We start from the raw sequence: 12,342 nt of genomic DNA on the forward strand, positions 1-12,342 counted from the left end.
GCTCGTTATTCTCTCCAGATTAATTGAATATATGTAATTAGTCTTATGTTTGTTTAATAAATGGGGAAAGTATGGACCATGAACAGATGTTAATTTTTTGGTTCTCCTTTAGTTTTTTAGGATGATGTGATACAATATTTGTAGAAAAGGAAAAATTGAAAGGCAGCTGAATGCAGGCCAATCTTATACCTTTGTTATTGGTGAAATGATTTGGGTTGAAGGTTTTTTTTTTTGATTGATTCTTCTAAAAACAGGATCATTGCTTAATGATATAGACTCAGCAGAGTGTCAATGGTTTAGTGCAAGGATTGCCTATATTAACTTCATTGTGTCTGATTGTAAATTAAGCTGCTTGTGTATTGTATTCCAAATAGCATGTTCTGTCTCCATCTACAGATGCTAGATCTGGTGACTATTGAAGGCCAGTATCTTAGTTATAATTCAGTATCATGTTCTGCTAACTGTCCAAAGGCTGTCTTTATCTGAGGACTTAAAGCATTATCTTACTGCCGCAGTGGGCGTGCACCTGATGAGCAGTTATGTTCAGATTTCCAGTGTCCTTTTAATGGTTCTCTTCAGGTAACCCAGCGTGCAGCACAGAAATATATTATCACACATCTAACATTAATTCTTTCTTTTTGACACATGAGAGGCTGGATCATGTTTTCATGGAGTTTTCTTCTTATGTTGTTCTTCTGAATATAATTCTAAATGAGAATGGATTTCTGTGTATGGATACCTTATCCTACTGTGATTAAGTGATTTTTTTTTTTAAGGTGAAAACTTCCATACCCTATCTATAAGAAAGAGATCAAAGAGAAAGAGAGATCAAAGCAGCAACAATCTTTCTAGTCTTCCATCATAATGTATAACTAACTTTAGATAAATGACTGATTTCAAGCAAGTTTCGATAGTATCCAAAATGCAAATATAAACTGAAATCTCTGATTTTTAAACCGTCTTTGATCTGTACTGAATCTTAAACAGGAAGAACAAGATATTTAATGTTTTCCTGTATAAATTTAGTTTTTTTTGTATATACACTTTTATTCCTAATTTAATATGTTCCAAAAAATTTTTGGACATGAGTGAGGTTACCACTGTGTTACATCACCTTTCATTTTAATAACACTTTGCAATTGTTTTGGAACTGAAGACACCAATTTTTTTGTTTTTGAAAGTGGTATTTTTTAGCTGGTCAACTGTAGGGGGTGATTATTGTTGTTACTTGCACTTAAATAATGCAGCATGTTTTCAGTGGAGAGACCAGTCTGGGCATCATATATTGTCTTGATTCATAAGCAATTTGAAAGAGTGACTCCTCATTTCCATGATGTTGCAGTCTATTTCAGAAAACCTCATTAGGTATCTGGACATTGTCAATATATGCCTTCCACTATGCATTGTACAGTCTCATCTTATTTGTGGTTTCAATGATGAATGTTTTTTATTGTGAAAGGTTTTTCAAAGTAATATGAGTGCATATGATTCTTTCCATCACAGAAGAATGTCAGATTTTAATGCAGTGCCATGTGAAGGATTAACGATCATGGGTATTCAGCATTAGTTTTCGACAAATGTTCCTTGCAAAATTTCTTCAGGGTGAAATCAATAAAATTCCTAGCAATCTTGCATTGAGAAATGTTATTCTTGAACTGATAATTCAATTATCCAGTTTTTCATAAATTAGCCTTTCGTGAATGCTTCTTTTCTGATTGAGCATAATAGCATCACTTTTTCATGATGTTTAGAACTATTCAGTGTGCCCTAGTCTTTTATTGCCCCATCCCATGTTTTGTGTAAGATGTTAGACATTTGGAATGAGCATTTAATTTACAAAAAAGATAATGTCTTATTTTTTTTTTTTTCAATTTAATGCAGATCATATTTTTTTTTTTCTTCAACCATATGATTTAACCTGTTATTGTGTTTAAAATTGTCTACTAAAAATTCCATCACCAAATGATAAAGTTTGCTTAAAGATACTGTTAGTATTTTAAATATTTTATCGCCATTTACTGAATTCTGTTTCTATATTTTCTCCTATCTCTCTATTATATAAAAAAAAATCCTGGGACAAGACGTGACTTTTTCAGAAAGATACTTTCAAGTCCTTCAAGATGAGACTTTATGCCAAGAGATTTAACCAAGCCCAGGACAGGAAATAAAAGACAAAAAGTAGATGATAAAGTAGAACGTCGTAAAGAATTCAAAAACGTTGGTGCGATACACATACAGAACAGGTTAGAGGTAATGGAAGTACTAAAATTCGAAAAAAAAAAAAATGATAGTAAAGATCGCATTAGTGCAAACAAATGGAAATTATTACTTGGTGAAATAAAGGAACAGTGAAAAGAGATTGAATATATGGTTTGGATTTAAACTTTAAGTCGGAGACTTGTAGATTGTCTATTTTGTGTTGCCATCAGAGAAAAGTAGTGTTTCTTCCCAGTGAAGAGGCATATCCGCGAGAATTATAAGATTTGTTGTTTGGTGAAAGTGAACTCCACATACGCACATAGGCCAATGGGCGGGGGGGGGGTCGTTTGTTGTCAAACAAAGCGAGCAGGGGTCAAAGCCCCCAAGTTTTGAAATATATCAAATCCATAAGCTGTGTTTCATTATATCAACATGGCAAGTAATTGTCTGAAATGTTCAACCTTGAAGGAACATTTTAATTTCTGTCTTTAAGTTCTACTTGAAAACCTGAAAGAATAAGGTGTGTAGGTGGTGGAATGGGGCCAACGGAAACTTTAATTGTCAATTTAACTATTTATTACCTATTTATTTTATCGTGAATCCCTGTGTTGGTGTTGTGCAGTTTTCTCAGCATATTTTAATTGTTTCATTTAACAATTATTATATGATGTAACTTTCAATCCAGTATTGATTCTTGCCCTGCACCTAGATAGTTCACTGATATGTACAAATATATCTTGTTTTATTAAGGTTTTAACATTGATTAGACTTGGTTTTCAATTGTAAAGCTGTAGTTATGTATTTTCAAATTATTTTCTTTGTAAGAAACCAAGGTTCTTGTAATAACTTAAATTATGTTTATACAGTTTGTTGAGGAAAACACACTAGTAAGCCATAATTAAGCATTACCTCTTTGTTGTTGGGTGTCTTTCAAATAATTGTATTACATTTTCTTTCATTTTTAGCTGAGACCAATTTATTTTTTCTGTTATTGTGATACTTTTTAAATTTAACTTCCATGATCTATTATGCAGGCCTAAAACTGAAATTTTCTTGGTTGTATGTTTTACATAATCTTGTCATGTTTTGACTTTATGAGAGTAAGGAAGTGTTTTAAGTATTTTTTTAGTTTTCTATTTCACATTGTCACTATGCAAAACATATTTTTGGGAGAAATCAGTTTCCCAGAATATTTGTTTTTCTTTATTTTTACTTTTATTTTCTTTCCACATAAAATGCTATAGAGTATATTTTATCTACTAGTAATTTCGTGTAACTTTTTTTTTATTATTATTATTATAAGGTTTGCTTGAAGAAGCCAATCGCCTTGCAAAAGAAAAGTTAGACCTACAGTGCCAAGCAGAAAAGGACAGATGCAGTCTAACAAATCGATTGAAAATCCTTGAAAACGAACTGGAGGACCAGATGAATTGCAATACAGAACTTGAAGATAAACGAAAGACAGAAGTGGCAGATCTCAAGCAGCAGATCCTTGCACTGGAAAAACAACTTCGTAATAATCGTCAATTCATGGATGTAAAGAACTTAACTTTTCAGTTCCTGTTTTGTGAAACTTCCTAGTTTGTATGTAGTTTATGTTTAAAAGATTGTGTTAAGTTCACTTCACAATAGTACAGTTATTTAAAGGAATTTGTTGTCTTTTTTTGGTAATTTCTCACATTATATGAAACATCCATCTATCCATTATCCAGCCTGCTACAGGGTCACGGGGGTCTGGAAACAAACCCCGGGCAGGGCCCACACACACACACACACACACACACACACACACACAAACGCACCAAGCACACACTAGGGACAATTTAGAATCGCCAGTGCACCTAACCTGCATGTCTTTGGACTGTGGGAGGAAACCGGAGAACCCGGAGGAAACCCACACAGACACTGGGAGAACATGCAAACTCCACGCAGGGAGGACCCGGGTCTCCTAGCTGCAAGGCAGCTGCGCTACCCACTGCGCCACCCACTGCGCCACAGTGCCGCCCATTATATGAAACCATATATTTTAAAAGTCCTCTATAGTTGTCTGATTTTATGTATAAGAATAAGTTCATTTTTTTTTTTATACTTTCTTTTAATTGAGTTGTGTTTGTTAATGTTGACTGAAGAACTTGCAGTCTTAAATTGTAATTTAGATCATAGAGGTTCTTCTTTACCTAGAGGAATTTCTATAGACACAACTCTATAAATTCTTCTTTTCCAGGATCAGGCAGTTGAGCGTGAGCATGAAAGGGATGAATTTCAACAGGAAATAAAGAAACTAGAAACACAACTGAAACAGCAGTTCAGATCACATACGGGTATGGAATATCAAGGCCAACAGGTGTGTGTTAATGCTCTCGATCCCCATTGCTTATCTAAAGCTACATTATCAACCTTTTCTATAACTTTGTTTCTTGAACATTTGATCTAACTTCTCTTATGGATATTGGTGGCACAGTACTACAGTGGTTAGTATTTTTGCCTGAGCATCATATTTGTGAAATCCTGTATGTGTGCCATTGATCTCTGTGGGTTGTTTTATTACTAACCTTAGTATGTTAGTTGTGTAATAGTGGTCCTGCAATGGTGTGAAATACTACCCAAGTCTTTTCCTGCCTTGAGTCCTTTACTTCTGATATATAAGGTCCAGCTAACCACAACTAGGATTTGGATTTAATTAATCTGAAAAAACAAAACAAATAAAGTCACTCCATTTAATAATCTCTAAACAGAACAGTATAAACTAATCCTTGTGAGATATGTACTAAAATCATTTTACAATGGGTCTTAGATTCTTTCTTAGAAGCCAAGAGTTTCAAGTTAAACATTGTTTTCTATATTAATTATTCCAGTAGTGTTTTTTTCCTTTATTGTCACTAGATTTTTGTTATAGTAGAAAAACAAATGTAGCTAAAAATATCAAAACTTCTTAAAGATCATGTTAGCATTTGCAAGTGCAATTTGTTTTCCTAGTAGTGTGTATTGTAAAAGCAAGTATTTTGAATAACAGTATTGTAGTGTGTAATATGTTTCTTTTCTTTTCTATTTCCACCCTAACAAATTAGATTGATGACTTGATTTTGCAGGTATGATGTATTGTTTTTTCCCCTCCAATGACCTTCTTTGTAAACTAATCCCATTACTTGTGTTGTAGGATTTACTTATACATATATCCTCTAGTCTGAAATTTCCATATGTGGTCTTAAAGGAATACTTTACTTAATGTTTTAATATTATATTTTCATGCAGAATGTAGATATAAAAAAAGAAAGCAAACAATTCAAAATATCCATGAAAAACAAGTTATTTGTGTAATATAATCCACATGTAGTCTTCCAGTGGTATGCTCATAATGTCCCAAACACAGATTTTTTTAAGAAATATATTGATAAATATGTCAATTCTGGAAAAAGCTCTCATGGACTAAGAGAGAAATTACTCAGATGTGAATGACCATTTGAATTGTAGATCTACCTCTTGTTGTTACATTTATTTTCATATACATAAGAATAATTTGGCAGCAAGCTGTAAAATTATTTAGGTGAAATCTATTTCCTTGCTGAAGCATCTCAGGTATGCACATGTATGAGGTATAGTCTCTTCCTGATAATGTTTTGCTCTCACTTTTCTTTAACTTTTAATCTTTAGTTGTACATAGCTCTCAGTAAACTTTGCACTTTTGCTATCGTGTGAAATGCATTGTTCGTCAATGAATAAGCTGTTACTGGGCTCACCTCATCACCAATAAAGTACATGTGTTTGGGATATTGTGAGCATACTACTGGGATATGCAACACAAGTGTTTTTTGACATTTTGATATAATTTACAGCTGTCTAACAATGATTGTCATAGATTTCTTATTGAACAAATATATATATATATATATATATATATATATATATATATATAATATTTCTGCTCTGCATGAAAACGTGAGAGAATATTTTCTCAGCCATCACTACAAACTACATGGTAAACTAGCATATAAAAAGAAAATCCCTTTTTTTGGGTGGAGCATTCCTTTAAAATAATGCAATTTTAAAATAGGATACTGTTCTAATATTCTTTCATGCTTGAATGTAAATAAACAGAAGACTTAAATACTGAAATGCTTTTCATCCAGTAATCTAAATAGTTTATGTAAAATGAATCAAACAGAGAGACATTAACTTTTAATATAGCCTCTAGTTTTTCCATTTTTTTTTAACCTAATTTTTCTTAGTTATAAAGTTTACTGATTTACATTGTGGTATCACAAGTTGAAATAACAAAGTCTGAAAATCCAAAAGTAGTTGATCATCCTAATTTATCAAGTGTAATTAATGGTAAACACCCATATAAAATACTTGCATAAGCATTATAACCTAACAACTAATTTTGTTGATTTCAAAGAGTGTACGCTTTAAGAATTTTTGTTACCGCATAAACAGAAATGCATACAATAGAGTTTTTATCCGGTGTATTAATGAAATTATACTCTTTTATTCAAATAAGTACAATGTAGTGATAGTGTTTTTACTTTTTTTGAAAATGTTTTCACATTCCCCTCATTGGAGCAAATTAAAGAGAATGTTTCAAATATAAATAGAGACAGAGTCATATAGAAAGTGCAGTGTGAATTCTATCCTGTCCATGGAACAGGACTCCAACTCTCTGTCTTTAAATATATATTTGAGTGGTCTTGGGAATTTGCCTACCACATACCAAGTATTGCACGTCAGCTTTTTGCAGATGATGATGGTCTCTTGGTATACACTGAAATGGTTCACAGCTAAATGTATGCAGCTAGAATAATCATAGTACCTCCAGATCTGAAGTTTTGATCCTCATGGAATAGAGTGTCTTGTTCCTTTCAGGTAATGCAAGAGCAGCTGCCATAATTAAAAGGAGTCGGTATATCCCAGGGTTTTGTCATGAGTGTGGAAGAAGTAATAAATTCATTGACCAGTGAAGGGGTGCATTGTCAGTAGTTTTGCATATGTTTTAGCAGCCTGTGGTAATGAAGAGGGAGCTATGGCCTTAAAGGAAGTTTTAAATTTACCTGCATTAGTCTGCATTCCTAATCTCTCATTTTATCCTGAGATCTTGTTAATGACTAGATAAGTAAGGCCGTTAATACAACCAGCCAAAAGCAAAGTTTCTGTCTGGGTGTTCTTTCCCTGATAGAGAGAAGAGCTAAGCAATTTGGGTGGGTTTTGGCAATGAATTGCTGCATCTCCTTATCAGGAGATCAGGAGAAGGCAATTTGAGGTGGTTCTGGCATGTATTTAGGAAATCTCATGGATGCTCTAGGAAAAGATTAATTGATCACTCAGTTATCTAGTTATTAGTTTTGCCTTCAGAAATGCTGTAATAATTTGATACACCTCTTTCTTTATTTTCCTGGCCCTTCTCTGTAGGAGTGTGTCTCCAGCTTTTTAACTTGTATCAAGGTTACTGAAGCACACTTGTTTTATGAAACAGAATAATACAATTTATTGATAAACACAAGAATTATAGAAACATAGCTACATATGTATTGATATAGAAGACAGACAAACATACAACAGAAAATGCTGGCTGTTTACTACCTGTTTAGACTTGTAATTTCTCTTGGCACAGATATGCATTTTTAAGATGCCAAAGGTAGTGTGTGATTATGTGCACAGTTGTTGCAGTTGTACGGAAGGATTTTTTTAATGTGTTGGAGTACAGTTCATCTTTGCTTCTTGGTCCTTTGTTTGTGGTGTGCTATGATAATACTTTTCTCAGCCCACTCTTAGAGTTTTTGCTTTGTTCTCTGTAACTTCATTGGGAAAAGCATTACACTTTCTAGAATGTTTTTGCTTTGTTCTCTGTAACTTCATTGGGAAAAGCATTACACTTTCTAGAATGTTTTTGCTTTGTTCTCTGTAACTTCATTGGGAAAAGCATTACACTTTCTAGAATGAGGGTGTAGGTGCCGAAGTTCCCATCTTGTTGAAATAATGCTGCTTTTCAGTCTTCTCAGACCGAATTAGTCACTAGCACAGAACTTGACTTGACAGAGTGGATCTCACAGCTAGTTCAGGATATTTAACTCCAAGGCTCTATGGAGAGTAGTTTCCATGCCAAAGTAATTTGTAAGAGCTCTTTCCTCCACAGAGAGTAGATGGTTACTCACCCCAAAGAGAGCAGCTTGTCACATTTGTGCTACCTCAAAAAGCAGAGATTTTGCTCTTTCAGCTTCCTAAAACAGAGTGCATTGTCTACCATTTGGCTCTCCAAAGAGAACAAAGAGATTGCTGTTTATAGTAGTATTGCTTTGTCCATCACATCCAGGTAGACTTCAGTTCACTGTCATAGGCCTAAAATAATTTTCCATTTGGATTCCTTCTTATCTGAAGGAGTCTCTGTAGAGGTATCAGTACAGCTGTGATTTACGCATTTATATTCTAGTGAAATACAGGGCTGGTGTGTGCTGCAATTCAACCATTTGTTTAGGTTGGGGATGCAGCTGGATTTCTGCATCTCTATTAAATTTGATGTCTTAATAGGTCTTGTGAGCCATTAAGACACTTGCTAAGAAAAAGCAGCCCTGAAGAAATGTATACTTAAGACACGGTTTGTAAACTAAAATTACGTTGGTTTGCCATTGCACCAGTAAATCTTATTAATATTCGGGATATGTTGATATCATGAATATATATCATTAGGGCTGAGAGATGTGGCATAAATATCATAGCATACATTTGTATTTTACATTTTAAAGTTAGGGTGTTTTTTTTTATGGCTAACTTGAAAATTGCTAAACAAATAAACTTAATTGGAAATGTATTAGTGGCCCATTGAATTCCCAAGGAAGATCCCTTCTAATTTAGGAAATTAACGTAACATTTCCAAAGCCCAGTTCAATTTAATTTAATTCACATTCACCTTAAGATCAGTTTGGAACTACCAATCAACCTAACTTGCCTGTTTCTAAAGAAAAACCCATATAGGCACATGGAGTATGTGCAAACATTGGACAAACAATGAATCCAAAAGAATGTAAATAGAAGTATCACACTGCATAACCTTCTTACCTAAAGTTAAGAATTTTTAGTTTTGATTTTTTTGTCTTATTTTGCATAAAAAATAAAAAACGTACTAAATTCAATTGGGCAGTACTCTTTCTGAAAATTTTACATACTAACGCAATAATGACACTGTCTTAGTCACAAGGTCAGGAAAGTATAGCAACCATATATAGATGAAGTGAAGTGTATAACACGTCACAAATACTTAATGCCAAAAAAAAAAATCAATTGTTTTAATTAATAGCATATTTTTTGTTCAGACCAAGGAGGAAAAAAAATGATGGAATCACTCAAGGTTATGGAATCATTTACCCAAAAAATTACAATAAGTACTTTGATGCACCTCCTCTGGCTTTTATGGTGGCTTGAGTTCTTTGAGGCATGAACTTCACTAATGAAAAGCAATATTCTTCATCAGTTAGGTTCCAACTTTTCTTATACAGCAGTTGACGCATCATCTTTGCAGGATGAAGCCTTGTCATTGACCCTCTTTTTTGTTTTTTTTTTTTTTTTTTCCCCAATTTCCACCATTCATTTTCAGTCTGATTGAGATCTGGATTGTTTCGTAGCCATGTCATTGACTTGATGTGCCTTTCCTGAAGAAAAGTTTTAATGCTCTTTGCTCTGTTGCAAGATGCATTATCATCCTGAAAGATGATTTCATCATCACCAAACCTATTTTCAATTGGTGAAATGAGACAGTTTTCTAAAATTTCAATGTACACCTGTGCATTTACTGTAGAGGTCCTTTACCTAACATGCAACCCCATATCATAAATGAGTTTTGAAATTTGCTTGTTTTCTTCTGGCTGTCATGTTTATATGTTTCATTGAAACAAAAGTTCCAGCATCATCTCCTTGTAGATTCGGGATTCATCATTTAATATTCCTTTCATCGAATCATCCATAGTCCATGCCTGCTTCACTTTAGCCCACTGTAACCTTGCTTTCTTCTGTTTATGCGTTAAGCCAAACGTAAACCATCATTTTCTGTATGTAAGTCACATTTCCTTCAGACAGTTTCTTACTGTTTGGTTTCAGACATTGACTGCTATTTCTGCCCGTGTTGCTTTGAGTTTTCTTTCCTGACGCTTTGATTTCTTCCTTGGTCTACTTGTATGTTTCCCTTTACCATCTTTCCAATTTTGTTTGTACTTGCTCCAAATTGTAGACACAGATGACTGGGAACAACCAGCATCTTTTGCCAAATTCAGTGCTGAATTACCTTCTTGAAGGAGTTTTATGAACCTTTACATTGTTTCAACTGACAGCAAGGTGCAACAGCTTGTAAAGATCTTCGAGCACTCACTTTTATCTGCAAACTAATTGGGTTATTTAGACTTGTGCAGGTATTTGTTTTAGAAATGCAAATTACCAGGTGATTCCATATTTTTTCCTCATCATTGAGTGATTGCATAATTTTTTCCTCTACTTGTTCTGAACAAAAAATGTGCCTTAAATTTCAACAATTCCATTTCATTTTTTTTAGATATGTTAAACAATGCTAGAATGTTCAACTGTTAAATAAAATTTTGTGTCTTGTATAATCCCTAAATAATTTTTATTGAAAATATTAACTAGGAGGCTATGAGGGAAAAACTTGATGTCTCCCTGATATTTAGCAGTTTTCTCAAACTAATTAAATCTATCTGCTTAACTTACAGACTGATTGACAAATATTTGTTAACAGTGTAATGTTTTTAGTATTATTTTACTATATTTTAGACTTGATCAAAAGTCACTTCTATTTTCAGCTTGTAGAAAATTGTTTAAAAGATACACTTGAAGTAATATTTCTTGATTTATTTGCATTGTTGAATCATCAAAATTCTTTTTTACACGGCAAGTTATGAATTTAATTATCTAAATGTAGTAATTAGTCTTAATCTTTGAGATTGATTTCACATAGATTTTTGTGTTTTTTTTATTTTAGGTGGAAACCCTTCAAGAAACAATAAAGAAAAAAACAGATGAATATAACATTCTTCTGTTAGCCAAGGAACAAACCGATAACTACCTTACTGAACAGCTAGAAGAGACTGAGAAATTGGCATCTCATATTAGAGAATTAGAAGAAAATGTATTGAGTAATGCGGAAGCTACAAGGAAGGTGATACAGCTAGAGCAAGAGATACAGAGGTTAAAAAAATCAGAAATGGAACTTATGGAGGTAAACAGAAAAGTACCTAGAAGTACTTTATATAAGAAAAGAAATACTGCAGTATTCTAATTCTATAGGTAAAGATGTACAAGCATCATTTGGTGGACACCGGTGGTGAGGGATGCCGTCAAGCTGAAGGAGTCCTATAGGACTCTTTTGTCCTATGGGACTCTGGAGGCAGCTAATAGGTACTGGCAGGTCAAGCGGAATGAGGCTTCGGTGGTTGCTGAGGCAAAAACTAGGGCGTGGGAGGAGTTTGGGGAGGCCGTGGAGAATGACTTTCGGGCAGCTTTGTGGAGATTCTGGTCCACCGTCCGGCGTCTCAGGAGGGGGAAGCAGTGCAGTGTCAACACTGTATATGGTGGGGATGATGCGCTGCTGACCTCAACTCGGGATGTTGTGAGTCGGTGGGGGGAGTACTTTGATGACCTCCTCAATCCCACTAACATGCCTTCCAATGAGGAAGCAGAGCCTGGGGACTCGGAGGTGGTCTCCCCCATCTCTGGGACTAAGGTCACCGAGATGGTCAAAAAAACTCCTTGGTGGCAGGGCCCCGGAGGTGGATAAGATACGCCCAGAGTTCCTCAAGGCTCTGGATGTTGTAGGACTGTCTTGGTTGACACGCCTCTGCAACATTACATGGACATCGGGGACAGTGCCTCTGGATTGGCAGACCAGGGTGGTGGTCCCCCTCCTTAGGGGGACCGGAGGGTGTGTACCAACTACAGAGGGCTCACACTCCTCAGCCTCCCTGGAAAAGTCTATTCGGGGGTCCTGGAGAGGAGGGTCTGTCAGATAGTCAAACCTCGGATTCAGGAGGAACAGTGTGGTTTTCGTCCTTTTTGCGGAACAGTGGACCAGCTCTACACCCTTAGCAGGGTCCTGGAAGGTGCATGGGAGTTTGCCCAACCAGTCTACATGTGTTTTGTGGACTTGGAAAA

The 12,342-nt window shown here is 34.9% G+C and overlaps 1 protein-coding gene across 1 annotated transcript in view; it reads left to right on the forward strand.

Annotated features, from left to right (window-relative positions):
• pcnt (pericentrin) overlaps positions 1-12,342 on the forward strand; it is a 174,690-nt gene that overhangs the window by 100,786 nt on the left and 61,562 nt on the right. Inside the window, exons 28-31 of the mRNA XM_039756353.1 lie at positions 3,503-3,735; positions 4,424-4,543; positions 5,268-5,288; positions 11,174-11,410. Coding sequence (XP_039612287.1) covers positions 3,503-3,735; positions 4,424-4,543; positions 5,268-5,288; positions 11,174-11,410 — 611 coding nt within the window. The remainder of the gene's footprint in view (positions 1-3,502; positions 3,736-4,423; positions 4,544-5,267; positions 5,289-11,173; positions 11,411-12,342) is intronic.

This window comes from Polypterus senegalus, chromosome 6, assembly GCF_016835505.1.
Source record: "Polypterus senegalus isolate Bchr_013 chromosome 6, ASM1683550v1, whole genome shotgun sequence".
In the NCBI taxonomy this organism is placed as follows: domain Eukaryota; kingdom Metazoa; phylum Chordata; class Cladistia; order Polypteriformes; family Polypteridae; genus Polypterus; species Polypterus senegalus.